At 41.6% G+C, this 17326-nt stretch overlaps 1 protein-coding gene across 5 annotated transcripts in view; it reads right to left on the reverse strand.

Annotated features, from left to right (window-relative positions):
• The window catches only part of RNF32 (ring finger protein 32), a 53920-nt gene that overhangs the window by 19435 nt on the left and 17159 nt on the right, over window positions 1–17326 (reverse strand). For 3 of the 5 annotated variants that reach the window (XM_048837606.2, XM_048837609.2, XM_048837607.2), the window contains 4 exons: window positions 9242–9384; window positions 5425–5457; window positions 4812–4936; window positions 4493–4604 (listed from right to left, as the gene is read on the reverse strand). In XM_048837606.2, the coding sequence (XP_048693563.1) occupies window positions 4493–4604; window positions 4812–4936; window positions 5425–5457; window positions 9242–9384 (413 nt within the window). The remainder of the gene's footprint in view (window positions 1–4492; window positions 4605–4811; window positions 4937–5424; window positions 5458–9241; window positions 9385–17326) is intronic. The other 2 variants (XM_048837608.2, XM_048837610.2) reach the window with 1 other exon arrangement.

Genomic DNA, 17326 nt, shown 5'->3' on the forward strand with positions numbered 1-17326 from the left:
CTGGAACTGTTTGAAGTCATCTGCAACAAGCAAAGGAGGCATAACCGCTTCATTTGAAGATGATGATGATATGTTTGTTTGCAGAGTATGCTCCTTGTCAGCCCTCCTTTCTTGCTCCTCAAACATTTCCTTCTGCAACGATGATTGCTAAGGGGAATGCATGAGAGTGAGGAATGCTGTCTCTGGTGTTCCACATGAATGCTATGTGCCTTGGAAAACTACTGGTGATTATAATGCTCAGTGGTCTCAGTATGGCCATTGAGGCGGCCCCTAAGAAAACTGTGGAGGCATCTAGCCCTGGTCATATCCAGGAGGTTGTTGAACCACCCTAGGTCATGGAGACAGCGGAATGTCCTTGGGCTGAATAATTTCAGGAGAGTCAGGTCTGGGTAAACAGTGAGGAGAGTCCTGAACTGATATTTGAGAGTCTGAAGAGCTCTCATTTATATAGTGTAATGGTGGAGAAGATGAGGGTGCAGTGAGTGTCTGACTGTGTGGGAAACTAAGAGGTACCAGCGATCCCTGAGGTACCAGAGATAATGCAGGTTTGTGATACCGGGAGTCTGAGTTCAGTAAAGGAGACTCAGGCTCATTAGAGACAAAAACAGGTCCCTGGAGAATCTGAACTTCTGTGGTACTGCATGGGCTTGTGTGAAGATCTAGTGAAGAGGTAGAAAGCTGTGATACCGAAGGAGGCAACAACACTTGCGGAATTGCCAACTGAGGTACTGATGCAGCAGTTGGTGCAGGCAGTACCAACTTCTTAGGTACAGGATCCTTATTTCTTGTACTCTGCTCATGCTTCAATGCTGCTGCGGCTTTGGTACGAAGTGATGGGAAGCCTGCAACTTATGAGAGTTTGTGGACTTTGATCTGGAAGTCTTGGTACCAGGAGCACTTGAAGCCGCCGTCGAAATCTTTTTAGGAGTACGGGGTCTCTGCTGCAGCAGGTCTTTTTAGAACAGTGTTCTCTCTGAGGAGATTTCATGGATCTCCTAGATGAGGTCTTCCCTGTGTCTCTAACAGGTCTCAAAGCTTCAGCAGCTGAGCGAGCTGCAGAGGATGATGGGGCACGAAGGTCACTCAGGATATGTCTACACAGCAAAGAAAAACTCATGGCTGGCCTGTGCAGCTGTTTCATTGCTGTGTAGACTTCCAGACTCGACCTGGAGCCTGAGGTTTGGGACCATCCCACCCTGCAGGTTTTCTTTGCTGTGTAAACATACCCTTAGAGCCCGCTGTACAAGGATCCAAAGGGGGTGGTGCTCCATTATTAGAAGATGGAGTTTTATTTCTCTCTCTCTCTCTCCTAGAGCAACTTTTTAAAGTTGTGCAGAACTTACATAGCAAGCATGTGTATATCCCCAAGGTGGCATATACAGTGTGAATGGCCATCACTAACTGGGAAGGACTCCTGGCAAATGAGGCAAGGTTTGAAGCTTGCAGATATAGGCATACCCCAACAAAAATAGGCTTCCCTGAGGACTTCCCTGACTGTCAAGAGGGATTGGGCGGGGAGGGAGAGGAACGTGTGTATAGCAGGAGCCAAAAGCCTTGGCAAACTGGAAAAAAAGAACTGCACACTAAACTAACTAAAGAAATAAAAGGTATAAACCAGAAAAGAATAAAACTGACTAAAAACTAGTTAATAAGTAGAATTGCAAGTGAATGCTGAGGATGCTCCTTCTCTGGGCAAGGTGGTTGAGAAGGAACTGAGGGGAATTTGTCCACCACAGTCCAATATACCCTCAGTACAGGGCATGAAGATAGCTACAGTGTATGCACACACCAAACAGACACTGATGCCAAAAATCTCCAATCAAAGAAGCATGAACACCTCAAATGGAGCCTCCATAAAGACACTACTTGAAGAACTAGCCTTGCTTCTGCTTCTTGTTCTATAGGGAGAGAGCCCCAAGGTGGACCCTGGACTTCAGGAAAGCAGACTTCGACTCCCTCAGGGAATGGATGGCCAGGATCCCCTGGGGGACTAACTTGAAGGGGAAAGGAGTCCAGGAGAGCTGGCTGTATTTCAAGGAATCCCTGTTGAGGTTAGAGGGACAAACCATCCCGATGAGTCGAAAGAATAGGAAATATGGCAGGCGACCAGCTTGGCTTAATGGTGAAATCTTAGCGGATCTTAAACATAAAAAAGAAGCTTACAAGAAGTGGAAGGTTGGACATATGACCAGGGAAGAGTATAAAAATATTGCTAGGGCATGTAGGAAAGTTATCAGGAGGGCCAAATCGCACCTGGAGCTGCAGCTAGCCAGAGATGTCAAGAGTAACAAGAAGGGTTTCTTCAGGTATGTTGGCAACAAGAAGAAAGCCAAGGAATGTGTGGGCCCCTTACTGAATGAGGGAGGCAAACTAGTGACAGAGGATGTGGAAAAAGCTAATGTACTCAATGCTTTTTTTGCCTCTGTTTTCACTAACAAGGTCAGCTCCCAGACTGCTACGCTGGGCATCACAAAATGGGGAAGAGATGGCCAGCCCTCTGTGGAGATAGAGGTGGTTAGGGACTTTTTAGAAAAGCTGGACGTGCACAAGTCCATGGGGCCGGACGAGTTGCATCCGAGAGTGCTGAAGGAACTGGCGGCTGTGATTGCAGAGCCATTGGCCATTATCTTTGAAAACTCGTGGCGAACCGGGGAAGTCCCGGATGACTGGAAAAAGGCTAATGTAGTGCCAATCTTTAAAAAAGGGAAGAAGGAGGATCCTGGGAACTACAGGCCAGTCAGCCTCACTTCAGTCCCTGGAAAAATCATGGAGCAGGTCCTCAAAGAATCAATCCTGAAGCACTTGCATGAGAGGAAAGTGATCAGGAACAGCCAGCATGGATTCACCAAGGGAAGGTCATGCCTGACTAATCTAATCGCCTTCTATGATGAGATTACTGGTTCTGTGGATGAAGGGAAAGCAGTGGATGTATTGTTTCTTGACTTTAGCAAAGCTTTTGACACGGTCTCCCACAGTATTCTTGTCAGCAAGTTAAGGAAGTATGGGCTGGATGAATGCACTACAAGGTGGGTAGAAAGCTGGCTAGATTGTCGGGCTCAACGGGTAGTGATCAATGGCTCCATGTCTAGTTGGCAGCCGGTATCAAGTGGAGTGCCCCAAGGGTTGGTCCTGGGGCCGGTTTTGTTCAATATCTTCATAAATGATCTGGAGGATGGTGTGGATTGCACTCTTTGCGGATGATACTAAACTGGGAGGAGTGGTAGATATGCTGGAGGGGAGGGATAGGATACAGAAGGACCTAGACAAATTGGAGGATTGGGCCAAAAGAAATCTGATGAGGTTCAATAAGGATAAGTGCAGGGTCCTGCACTTAGGACGGAAGAACCCAATGCACAGCTACAGACTAGGGACCGAATGGCTAGGCAGCAGTTCTGCGGAAAAGGACCTAGGGGTGACAGTGGACGAGAAGCTGGATATGAGTCAGCAGTGTGCCCTTGTTGCCAAGAAGGCCAATGGCATTTTGGGATGTATAAGTAGGGGCATAGCGAGCAGATCGAGGGACGTGATTGTTCCCCTCTATTCAACATTGGTGAGGCCTCATCTGGAGTACTGTGTCCAGTTTTGGGCCCCACACTTCAAGAAGGATGTGGATAAATTGGAGAGAGTCCAGCGAAGGGCAACAAAAATGATTAGGGGTCTGGAACACATGAGTTATGAGGAGAGGCTGAGGGAGCTGGGATTGTTTAGCCTGCAGAAGAGAAGAATGAGGGGGGATTTGATAGCTGTTTTCAACTACCTGAAAGGGGGTTCCAAAGAGGATGGCTCTAGACTGTTCTCAATGGTATCAGATGACAGAACGAGGAGTAATGGTCTCAAGCTGCAGTGGGGGAGGTTTAGATTGGATATTAGGAAAAACTTTTTCACTATGAGGGTGGTGAAACACTGGAATGCGTTACCTAGGGAGGTGGTAGAATCTCCTTCCTTAGAGGTTTTTAAGGTCAGGCTTGACAAAGCCCTGGCTGGGATGATTTAACTGGGAATTGGTCCTGCTTTGAGCAGGGGGTTGGACTAGATGACCTTCTGGGGTCCCTTCCAACCCTTATATTCTATGATTCTATGATTATGTTCTCACTTCTGAGCTGGATTTGGAGGATGTGTAAGAGTGTTCTGGAACCGGACTATCCAGTCCAATTTTTGGAGTAGTTATGAAAGACCAGTGACTAATAACGAAATCTACAATTCATTTATTTTACTACCATATCTGCTTAATGTACTTCTACAGGAAAAACAGATTCCTGGGATTTATGAGAAAGGGAAAGAAAAATCCCAAACGAAAAGAAATATTGTTATTGAGCACAGGTTAGGCCTTATGTAAAACACAATCTGTGTTTTACGTAAGGCCTACATTACAGTGTTTGTCACTCTTTGCCCCTAGAAAGGGACTGACTGAGGCTTTGAGGATGTTTGATTTAATGGAAGACTAGGAAAGAACAGAACATTAACTGAGACTGAAGAAACAAATGCAACATACCTTTGCTTCAAAGAATTTTTTTCTTAATTTGCTATCTTGAGGAGGTACTGTTTTTCTCAAGTTTTTATACCATTTTCTAACAATATACCCTCTCCAGCAAGCTTGGATTCTGCTGAAAACAAAATGTCAATGTTCAACAAATGCAAATATAAATTTAAAGAGAACAAAATAATTACTTGAAACAATCATTTGAAATTTTTCAAATATTTAAATATTTACAGTGCATCCACCAGTGCTGAATTTTCAGTATGTAACTTGGAGCAATACAGCAAAATAAATGTTGTTCAGTGACAACAGCTCTATTGGAAGTAATCCTTACCTCGTAATACACTTTATTTTAAACAGACGCGCCCCATCATGTATTACTCTGGTCTGATACTGCTTCTTTCTACACAAAGGACAGGTCTTTTTACCTGCAAACTTTTCAAAAGCTTTCAGGCATGCCTAGAAAAATATTTAAAAATGTAAGAAATCACTTATAATTTTTAGATGTAATGTTAATTTTTCTTCATAAATAAACCAGATTCACTTTAGATTACACTAAGTGAACATTTTTTTCCCTTTCGTGAATTCAAAAGAGCATATATTTACAAGAATATACATTTATATCAATAAACTCCTGGAAATAAGCAAAAGGATGATAATTCTTTTTAGATTTACATGGAGTGAAATATTATGAATTAAGCTATCTGTCACTTCCATGTACATAATTAGTAATCAGTATACAAACGTGTGGGTTTCCCTTGTATGCAAAATGTACCATTGTAAAACCGGAATAATATCATCTGTAAATTATGTTTCTAACAGTAAATGCTATTGAGTCAAAATGCCTTCTTGTAAAACCAGAAATTGTGCTTACAGTAGATTTAGAGTATTTAAATTACAAGAATGCTGTATTGCATACTTTAATAGTTAAACCAGGGTCTACTCACTCTGTGAAATACATGGGAACATGAAAGCAGCACCTATTGTTCACAGAAAAAAAACAACAAGAACAGCTTGAAGTTTAAACTAGTTTAAAAGCTGAACACCAAAAATACATGAAGTAAAAGAAAAAATCTGAATGCAGAAATGTTAACAATCCTGCTTGTTAGTAGTATTGCAAAAGACATCTATTGAAAATGAAGTTTAAATATTTGCAATTTTTATTCTAAAAAGAGAAATATAAATGAACAGCATAAAAAACTTCTGAAGGAAGCAACCAGAAAAATAAAGTACAACTCAAAGAAACGAAATGGTCATTCATTAATTTTGAACTACTTCATATAGAGAAGCCCATAGCAAATGCGGGGGAAGGGGAGAAGGAGGAGCCATAAAATGACAAGAGAAAATACATTTAAAATAAAAACTGATATTTCCCCCCCAGAAAACAGTTAAATTTCAACAAGTGATATGCAGCACACACAGCTCTCTCAGAGAAAGCGTGCTCACAAGCTTCATGCAAACTTCACCTTTTTCTGACCCAAACTCATATCAAATGGTAGTGATCTCTATTCTGACAAAACGTACAGCATTAGACAAAAAAGGCAGTTGGTCCTTAGTGGAAGGAATAACTGGGGAAGGAGTGAAACTAGAACAAGTACTATGCATTACTGAACTGGCAAACACAAAAGGATTAATAGCTAAACAGCCAGCTAAAGGAAAAGCTTTCAGATACAGTGGCTTTTTTCCCTTGAGGGAAGAAATTTAATGAAACATGCAGGACAAAAAGAATTCCAGAGACATTTCCCTTTTTTGTGCCAAATCTAAAGTAATCTTTTCATGAGTGCTGTCTTTTGCTCTCTCTAGTTAAAACTTAGACCTAAAGGGTAGCCAGACTGCCTGAGTTTAGCAGAACAGCCTTGTTCTTCAAGGCCATACCACCTATCTTTGTGCAATTTTACACTTTCTTTTAAATAGGTAGCTATGTGGTAAAAGGCAAAAAGTAAATAATCAACCTCTAAAACTGAAATTTCAACGCACCCACTGCCCCCACCCCAGTTCAACAAACAAAGCAGAAAAATAACCCAAAATGCAGAATGAAAGAAACTTACAAGCAACTTTGAATAATGGTTTTCTCCTCCTAATTACCATTAACATCTGTCTAAAGAACAGCTCTCATCTTTAGCTAGTTACTTGTCCTTTTTGTTTAAGTAATTCTAAAATTATACATGAGGGAATATTAATAAAATGTTTAGTACAATTATGCTTAGACTGCATATATTTGATGTATAAAACCATCAAGGTAAAATGCAGACATGCCCTCAGAAATTGTGACTAAATGACCAAATTGTATTGGGGACACACCATTTTCACTCTGTGGATACAAATAACTAAAGAACTAATTTTTTAAAACTAGCATCACAAGAAAACAAGACAATTTTTTTAAAGTAAATTGCACAATCAATAACTACTGTACATTAATAATTCTGATGAACTAAGGTTAAGGCCTTAGCCACTTAGGCTATTTTTGGTTGGCTCAAACCCCAAATGGGCACAGACCTATGGAAGTTTTGCAGGACTAGATATAGAGGTCTATTAGTTTTTTCCCCCCCTAGAGTAATATTTTCAGCAGCAAAAGAATGTCCTATTAAGCATTCTATACCACATCTCTCTCCAGGGCAGTTTCAGATCTGGCCATATAATGGTTGGAGAGGCAATCAGATATTTGAGTGACAGCTAGGGATTCCACTGAGCATGCTCAATAGAATCCCCATTATCCACATGTGGGATATGGGTTTTTCTTCTGACTGACCAGAAATTTCTTAGCTACAAAACTGTGTTAAAATGGCCTCATCTGAAGCTATTGCTCTTTCCTGTCTGACAGGTCTGTTACTGAGGTTCATCAAGAAGATTTCTAAGAATAATTGGCTTCTACCTCTTCTGGTACCAGCAGACAACATAAACAGCCTTAACAAGATACCCTTCAGAGACTAACACTTTGATTTACAGAAGAGCAAGAACTAGGCCATGCACAGCTTATCTGCTTCAGTAAACTTTTTTCCTTTAACACCTAATTGCCTAGATTACTTTCACCCTACCCTCAAGTAAGTAATGCTGTAAAATGCTGAGTAGTTTTCAACTTCCACTTAAGTCAAGGGGAGCTGAAGATGCTCAGTACCTTATGGAGTTGGGGGCTGAATGCAATGATGCCCAACAGAGTTACACGCGCCAAGAGAAGAAGAAATCCTCAACTGTGTTGAGACTTTGAAAAAAGCTAAAACTGGAAACTGAAGAGTACAGGATACGACAGCTTAATGCGTATGAATAAAAATGAGGAGTACTTGTGGCACCTTAGAGACTAACACATTTATTTGGGCATAAGCTTTCGTGGGCTAAAACCCACTTAATCAGATGCATGGAGTGGAAAATACAGTAGGAAGATACATATACAGAGTACATGAAAAGACGGGCTTATATATATGTATGTATATATGTCTTCTTACTGTATTTTCCACTCCATGCATCTGATGAAGTGGGTTTCAGCCCACGAAAGCTTATGCCCAAATAAATGTGTTAGTCTCTAAGGTTCCACAAGTGCTCCTCATTGTTTTTGCTGATACAGACTAACATGGCTACCATTCTGAAACCTGTGTAGGAATAGTTCAGGATCTGGGAACACCAGGATTTCTGAGCAGCAGGAGCCTGCACAACCTAGAAAGTCAAGAATGTGGTCTAATGATCCTTTAAATAGGCAATATAATTGACATTCTCTTAGTAAAAGGGAACCAGTGAAAACAAACTTTATAAAAATTATTTGTGGAGCACGGACAGTGTGTTCAGTGATGCACAGCACAAAAAGCAGACATGATTTCTGTCCCAAACAGCTTGCAATCTAAGAACTGGATCCTGCAAACACTTATACAGATCATAGTGAATACCACTTTCAGAAGTTCTATTGACTTCAGTAGGACTCCACGCGGCAGTAAGTATTTGCAGAGCCAGCCGTAAGATAACAAAATAGAATTTTCACATCTAGGTCACTAGTTCAAATCCACCCAAGGTCACTACTGACCAAAATTCACAATCTTATAGGTTTCAGAGTAGCAGCCGTGTTAGTCTGTATTCGCAAAAAGAAAAGGAGTACTAGTGGCACCTTAGAGACTAACCAATTTATTTGAGCATAAGCTTTCGTTGCATCCGATGAAGTGAGCTGTAGCTCACGAAAGCTTATGCTCAAATAAATTGGTTAGTCTCTAAGGTGCCACTAGTACTCCTTTACTTTTATCTTATAGTTCTGTCTCATGAAATGAGTTGATGTCGGTACTCTTCTTTGTTTTTGTGTTGTCGAGCCATGTCCAAAATCACCCCCAACTTGTATTTTGACTGACATTCTTGGTAGAGGTGTCAGAGGTCTGGATGAAGACTGAACTCTTTTCTGACCTCTAACAGGAAGCTCTCTCTGGATGAGGGTTGTGACACACACTGGGTGCTGCAGGAACTTTTTCACTGCTATCACCTTTGTTGAATTTGTTCTTGCATAGTCTTTAAACTTTAGTTCTGTCAGTCCAGTTCATTCCACAAGTACCAAATTCATATAAACCAAAATAAAATGGAAATAAAGCAAATGAATAAGTGTAGCAAAATAAGTTACACAACAGGCTCATTAAGTCAACAAATATCTCAAGTTGGAATCTCTCATTTTTTCCTCTTGTTCCAACTAAAATTTTCTAATATAACTAACTTTGGAAAATGAATAACTAATAATAAGTGAATAACTGTTTAAAGTATGTTTTTGTGCAGAATACACTCCAAAAGTTATAAATGTACCTGTGGTTGAAGTGCAAATTCTTCCCTACATATTGCACAAGGTTGCACAGAATCTCCCTGTTTTATGGATCTTTGCTTTACTTTATCCCACTCTTCTGCTGTTAGTGGCAAGGAAGGAGGATCAACTAAGCCCAATTTCTGAGCTACAGTGGAAAAAAAAAAAGACATTGATAATTCTACAAGATTACATTTTTCTTCGCATAAACCTCATTGCTATGTGTCTATTTAAAATACTGTGTACAAATGTATAACCAAACTACATTCCAATCTATCATGGAGTATTCACTACAGACCTGATTCTGCAATGTGCTGAACTTCACTCAACTCCCAGTCAAACCAATGGTAGCTGGGCATGCTCACCACCATGCATGAGATGTTTAGCGCCTATCAGAACCAGGCCTTGTTCAATGTATATGATTGAAGTAGAAACATATTTTTTCATTTAAATTTTTTACATTCAGGTAATATGCATTTCCTTATCTGTTAATAGCTACTTAAGGGTTATTAAACTTGAATGCATAGTGCCGCATATAAAAACAGTGTAATTTCAAAACCTTTAATACAAAAATTGTTGGAGTGTTTTTATACACAAGTATATTAAAGTATATGGAGATACAGTTGAGTGGGAGTCAAACATGATGCTTAGTTTTCTGGCCTGAGTGACGGGACAATAAGGGTCCAGTCCATAGTGACTGAGAGGAAAGAGGGCTTGCAGAGAAAAGAGTAAGAGCTCTCTTATGGTCATACTGAGCTGAAGCCAACGGCTTGATATCTACACGGAAATGTCAGGAAGACTGGATGAAATTTTAGTTTGAACAGGAGTGGAGTGCTAGATGTGTGAATAGTCAGCACAGAAATGATACCTGAACTCATGTTTGCAAATGAGATCACCCAGAGAAGTTGTATAGACAGAAGAGGAGGGGGTTGAGCCATGGAGCTACTTGGGACCCACACAGAAAGCTGGAGGTGTCACAAGGAGGAACCTCTGAACAAAATACTGAAAGAGCGATTAAAGATAGGACAAGAATCAGGAGACGTAAGAGTCATGAAAGCCAAAAGAGGGCCAATTTTCAAGAAAAAGGAGCATGGTCTACAGCACTACAAGCAGCTGACAGGTCAAGGAGGATGAGGATGGAGTACTAGTTCTAAACTTTGACCGGGAAGAGATTATTATAGACTTTGGGAAGCATTTTAGAAGATGGCAGAAGGCAGTCTGGAGAGAGTCTATGATGGAAATGGAGGAAGGGAACTCCAAATAGCAGAGGTAGACAGAACATTTGGTGAGTTTAGAGATGAAGGGAAGATGAGATGATAGTTGTAGAGGCAGGTATGGTAAGGCAATATGGGAAAGACTAAAGCATGCTTGTAGTGTGAAAGGAAGGAGCCGGAGGAAAGTGAGAGGCCAAGGAGAGGGGCATAGGGAGTAGGGATACCAAGAAGTTGGGATGATAGGGGGTCACTGGTGCAGAGAAAAGGGTTAGAGGAGAGGAAGAAATAGGAAACTTCTTTCTGAGATAGAAGAATAAAAAGGAAGTGGGAGGGAAGACAGGGAGAGAGGAGGCCACACTGGATCTTCTTGACTTTCTCTCTGAAAAAGTCAGTAAGATCCTGTGTGGAGAGGGAACTGGAGGCAAGGGGAAGGTTTGAGGAGAGAGTCAAAGGGAGGAAAAAGGTGGTTCACCTTAAAACAAGGCTATATGGGCAGCTCAGGATTCCATTCCTATATGGAGGAATCCTTAGCTAGTACAAAGCTGGCTTTAGCATCACCCATTCTGGTCCCCATCCAGTCCTGGGACTGGGGGAGGTGAAAAGGTACAGCTGAAGATTCAGCCCATTTGTCTTTATACTAAAGAAAAGAGCAGAGATGTCTGTTTTTAATGCATATCAATGAAAAAAGTCACTTTATTTTTTTTCTGAAATCAAACAAATAAAGGCTTAAAAATTACAGGACTATATAATGAAAAAAATTTAGTTTAAGGGCTAATTTCTTTTTTCTTAGGTGGCATACTTTGCAATTCTTCACTGAAAGGTTGGATCCCATTGAATAGCTACAGGGGTGGACTAGAGCTGGGGATCATATGATAAAGTGCTAAAAAGACTGACTACATGGCATGAGTGAGAGGATAACCTCCAAAGCTGAAAAATAAGGTTCACATGCACCTAAAGAGAAATGCATGTAGTTCTAGGATAACACTCAAACAAACACCATTACACTTTTAATCAAATATAAAAACTTTCCTTTTTAACCAAATACATATTTTAAAAATATCTCTTAAAACACAGTGGGTCAGATTTCTTGGCATGCCATTTAGGAGAGAAGAATTTAACAGGTAAGCTGTACTTTTCTCAGTCAAATGACATGTCCAGCTATCCTTCATTGATATGGTTAGTGGAGACAGCCATGCATAGGCAGAAATAGGAATAAAAAATAAAAGTTCTAACCAGATAGAGTAGAAAGAACTTTCTGCAGGTCCATAATCACATTCTTTTATTTGTATTTTGCTTCCACAGCATGTTAAATGAACTGTGCCTTGTGTCAAATGAAAAGCCAACTTGTAGTGCTCACTAAATATATGCAGACTTGACTATATGATGCCTTGCAAATTTGTTCATCAGGCATGCAGGTTCTCTCAATCCTGGTATAAACTATGACTCTGAGTGCAGTTTTCACCAACACACTTTATAATCTTTGACAATGCAGCCCTTAATCCATCTCTATTAGGTGGATTTTGAGGTATTTTTACTTCTGCATCTTCAGTGAAAGGGGACAGTGCAGTAGACTTTTTAATTTCTTTTAGCAATATCTGATTTGCTCTTCTTACATCCTGTATTTGTGTTACTTCTTTCTATTTTAGGTATTTATATAGCCCCTATTGCCACAATAACGAAATATCTCACAATCGTTAATGTATTTATCCTTATCACCCCTAAGAGTAGGAAGGTACTGTATCCTCATTTTCCAGAAAGGGCACTGAGGCATAGAGAGACTGACTTCTCAAAGGTCATACAAGAAGTCGGTGGCAGAGCAGGAACTGAACCAGCATCCTAAGCTAGTACCTCACCACTGGGCCATCCTTCACCATACTGTACAAGAGATTAGGACAGAAATATTCGTGCCAGTTCTCATGGTGTACAAACAAAGTACCTTGATCTGTGAGTGAAATGAGGCATGGTTCTGCAAACTATCTTTTCTGGCCAAAATAAGCAGTATTCTGTCATAGGGAGAACTCCTGACTCTGACATCCTGAGGGCAGAAATGATTTTACGAGGAAGGCAATTTTAACTGAAAGGAAGAAGAGACATACCTCCTTAAAGTGCTCAAAAGGGCAACTTGTTAAGGCTTATTATATATGAACGGTTGTTATATTTCCAGGTAGGGGAAGTGTCAACCCTTCCATGATGCACAATCTTGGCTGCATTGATGAACCTCCTTGTGGATGAAAATCTAGTTTTGTCTAACTTCTGGAATCTCGAAGGTTATCTAGTGATGCAGTTTGGACCTCGAGGGTACTACCATTTAAGCTGCATTCCAATTCTTCATTAAGGAATAACAGAATGCTGGAAATCTCACATTTGGGTGAATTTATATTCTTGTATCTAACAGTGGCTGAATTTTGATCAAAACCTGTCATAAATCTAAGATGTAAAGTCTTTTCTAGAAGCTGAGAGTAGCAATGACTCATTCTGAGTAATCTTTTTTCTTCTGCATCTACCTTTCAAAACTCATGCCATCAGACTTGTGTATCCAAGCCCATCAGCCTAATTTGTCCTGGAGAGAGAGAAGTTCCTTACACAAGAAGAATTGAGTTTCTAGCATTGCCACCAAGTACCAGCATGTTTGAGACCTTTTTGAGGCTGTGTTATGATGTTTCTTTCCACTCTGATTTTTACGCTCTGCCGTAGATTATATGTGAGGAAGACTTCTGTACTTCTGACTCAAAGGACAGCTATGATTTTAATGATTAAAGAAGTTGTTTTATCCAGCAATTCCAGTCCTTGTGAAGAGAGGGAAGAGTTTCACAGAGCTTAAAAGATGTCTTCAAAAGCTGAGTCTGGCTTTATGGTTTATCTCAGTTATAAGTTTATTTGCAAACTTTTATTCACGAGGCACACAGCTTTCCTAAAAAAACCATGATTGTTCTGTAGATAGTAAAAAAATTTTAAATATACTTAGCAATTAAAATAAGCATAATGTCTAAGGTTAAGTTTCTTCTTACTATAGTTTATACTCTTTAACTATAGATTTCCATCACATCACACACAAACTTCTTGTGACTTTGAAAATAATAGCCTCTTGATCAAGCAGTTAAGCAATTTTATATGCTGCATTACCAACCCAAACTAGGTGGCAAAGAAAACTTTAACCAATGCTGCAGGCAGGTTCCCTGGGCAGGCGTGTACATTTCCTAGTGCAATATATGTACTTTTTTTTCACAGGCTTAGGAGATCCTCAGCACTGTCCCTGGGCACTTTTGATACCCAGACACGAATCCAGCCCCTCTCAACAGATCCTGGAGCTCATAGTTCTGGGTGCTTGGAATTGCATCACAAATCCAGGACTAGAGGCAAAGAGACTGTGTATGAAATTAAAGTATTACATTTAGTAGTTTAAAATATTCTCTTCACTGATGAAAAATGCACTCTCCATCAACTTCATTGTAGTAAAATGCATTCCTCTATCAGCTTCATTGATGAAGTAAAATTTAGGCTTTAAAAGAGAGAGGAGAGATCCTGAGGCCTTTCCGTGGTCCAGGAGACAAGCTGTGGGAGCAAATCTTGCTTATAGCTCATCCAGTAAAGTGCTGAATTACTTAAACTGGCTGAATTGTAAGCCAGTCCTTTTGACAAGAAATGTTCTCTCTGTTGAACTCCCTTATCCATAAAAAGATACATTGTACAGGCCATTCTCTGTATAAAAAAAAGTTGATGACAAATATATTATACCTTGTGATATTGACAGAATATATGGTAAAAACTGCAACATAAATAGAAACAATTTATTTTGCGGGGGGAGGGATAGCTCAGTGGTTTGAGCATTGGCCTGCTAAACCCAGGGTTGTGAGTTCAATCCTTGAGGGGGCCGTTTAGGGATCTGGGGCAAAAATTGGGGATTGGTCCTGCTTTGAGCAGGGGGTTGGACTAGATGACCTCCTGAGGTCCCTTCCAACCCTGATAGTCTATGATTCTAATTATGACTAACATCTTCATAAATCAGAAATCTGCAATTTAAATAGCCCACATAGTAGTCTTCAAGTCATGAGAGAAGTTCTGCTGCTGTTTATTATCTGTATTGCAGTAGTTTCTAAAGGCCCCAAACATGGATCAGAATCCCATTTTACTAGGTGCTGTTCAAACATGTAATAGTGAGACAGTCCTTGCCTCAAAGAGCTTACAATCAGGGGTAGCGAGTTCTAGCTCCACGGGGTGCCTTAGCGCCAGCAATATTCAGAGCCCAGGGGCCCAGCTCCACCTGCTGCCCCCTGCACCTCCCCTGAGTGTCCCCCGGTCCCCCACCGTGCGTCTCCCTGGGGCCCTGGAGCAGAGTGTCCCTGGCTGCCTCTTCCATGCAGCCATGCTGCCTCCCTGCAGCAACTGCTACTGCAGGGTCCTAGTGCCCCCCATCTCCAATGCCAGGGCAGACTGACTCTGAGCCTGCCCTTCCGCCTCAGACCCTTCCGTTTTCCGGCAGGACCCTCCACCAGCACAGGGGACCCCCCCCAGCCCTCAGTCACCACTCCTGCCCCATGCTGGGCAAGGAGGCAGCCCCATCCCTCACCCTCAGTGAGGCTACAGTCAGGGGCAACAGCAGGGGAGGAGGTGCACACAGCACCCCCTGGCACCCACCACGGGGGAGGCGAGGGAGATTCCTGGACCTGAGAGGAGCCCTAGGAGCACATGCAGTGACGGTGGTGGTGGTGAGTGTGCTGCTGGGTGCGGGGGGAAGGGGTGCTTCTCCCCCAGAGCTTGCTGCTGCCAGCAGGGAAAGGGCTGGGGGGAGTCCTCCTCTCTGGCCCCTGTCCCAGAGCAGCCTCACTGCACCCCAAACTCATGCTCAGCCCACACCCCCAGCCAGAGTTTTCACCCCCCCACTGCACCCTCAACCCTCTACCCTAGCTCTGAGCCCCTCCAACACCCTATCCCCAGTCCCAGCCAGAGCCCTTATCCCCCACACCCCAACCCTCTTCCCCAGCCCTGAGCCCCCTCCAACACCACAAACCCCTCATCCCCAGTCCCATCCACAGCCCTCATCTCCTTGCACTCCAACCCTCTGCCCCAGCCCCGAGCCTCTCTAACCCCCCAAACTCTCCAGTGCCAGACAGAGCCCTCACCCCCCCACACTCATACTCTCACCCTGAGCCCCTCTCATTCCCAGCCCCAGACAGAGCCCTCACCCCCCTACACCCATACTCTTGCCCTGAGCCCCTCCCATATCCCAAACGCCTCATCTGCAGCCACACCCCACTGCCCTCACCCACAGCCCTCACCTCTGCACCCCCTCCAGAACAGCCTTAAAAACAAAAATGAGTCATTTGTTACAATGCAGTAGAGAAGAGAGAGAAAGTGGTGGGACGGTCAAAGTGACTAGCCAGGAAAATTATCTTTGCAGCAGCATTTTGAATGAATACAAGTGGGGCATAATTGTATTTGTCAAGGCCCTAGGGATGGAGGTTGGAGTGTCAAGATGCAAGAATATTCATGTTTACCCACCAAAAGTTTACATGACAAATCCATTTTGCATTAGCTCGATGTTTCTGCTAAAATGACCAACAAGTGAAACAATTATAAATATTGACATTTAAATTGCACATCTTTAGCTTTAAAGTTAATGTCACTGCTGAGATGGGGCAGTACAGACCTGAGCTATTGTTTGACTTGTCTGCAGACTTAGGAAGAGAACATTACATCACTTCACATTTTCAAGGTTGTCTTCACAACAATAAGAATTGAAAATTTAATTAGTAGAATGAAATATTGTATGAGGATACAATTATTGTGAGAGATGGGAAAAAGTTATGGCAAAAATGTAAACAGTTTATTGTGTAAAGATATACTGAAGATTACATCAAGATGTTTAAATGTAAAAGTTTTAAATTTATTTTTTTCAATTTTAAATTACAGAATCATACTTTATAAAAAATTTTAAATGAGTAATTTCAATATTTCTGTTTTTCAATACATTCTTTGGAATCACTTGCACAAAAATCTATATTGGACCCTTCAGTTAGTGCTATGAATTGGGAAGGAAATATTTTGTCTTTCTTATAAAAAACAAATGAATACATTCCCACTTTAACTGATTTTTTTCAGCTAAGCCTTCAGCTTCCATAATGACTCTCACCATTTATATGAGGCAAATAAATATAAAACCCAAACAAACAGTCCTTTTAACTGACATGGAACCATAACCATGTGAACATATTATCACTACCCTTGTTGCCCCACTCCCTTTTGTCCTATTTGTTACTCATTTGTTGAGTCTAGTACACCACAGGAGGAAGGAGAACAGCCTGCTCTGCAGAGAGGAGACTGGCTCCTGCCCACCTCAGCAAGTAGACCTAGCTCCACCTTCTAGATCCCCCATCCATCCCTGTACTGGCAACAGAAAGTGGGGAGGAGCCACTGGTCCCCAAGCCTGGGAGGCTCAGAGTCACCACAACCAAGAGGAAGAGGTATAGACTACCGGTGATTGGAACTCCCTTCTGAAGGAGATGGGAGGATAGAATTAGAATTCAAAACAATCTTGACAAACTAGAGAATTGGTCTGAAATTAACAAAATGAAATTCAGTTAAGACAGGTACAAAGTACTGCACTAAAGAAAGAAAAAAATCAAATGCACAATTAGAAAATGGGGAATAACTGGGTAGGCAGTATTACTGCTGAAAAGGATCAGGGGATTAGTGTCCAATTCTGAGCACCACACTAGGAAAGATGTGGACAAATTGGAGAGAGTCCAGGGGAGAGCAACAAAAATGATAAAGAGTGCAGAAAAATTGACTTCCGAGGAAAGGTTAAAAAAACTGGGCATGTTTAGTCTTGAAAAAAGACTGGGGGGAGCTGATGGATCTTCAAATAGGTTCAAGGCT

The sequence above is a fragment of the Caretta caretta genome, chromosome 2, assembly GCF_965140235.1.
Source record: "Caretta caretta isolate rCarCar2 chromosome 2, rCarCar1.hap1, whole genome shotgun sequence".
NCBI lineage: Eukaryota > Metazoa > Chordata > Testudines > Cheloniidae > Caretta > Caretta caretta.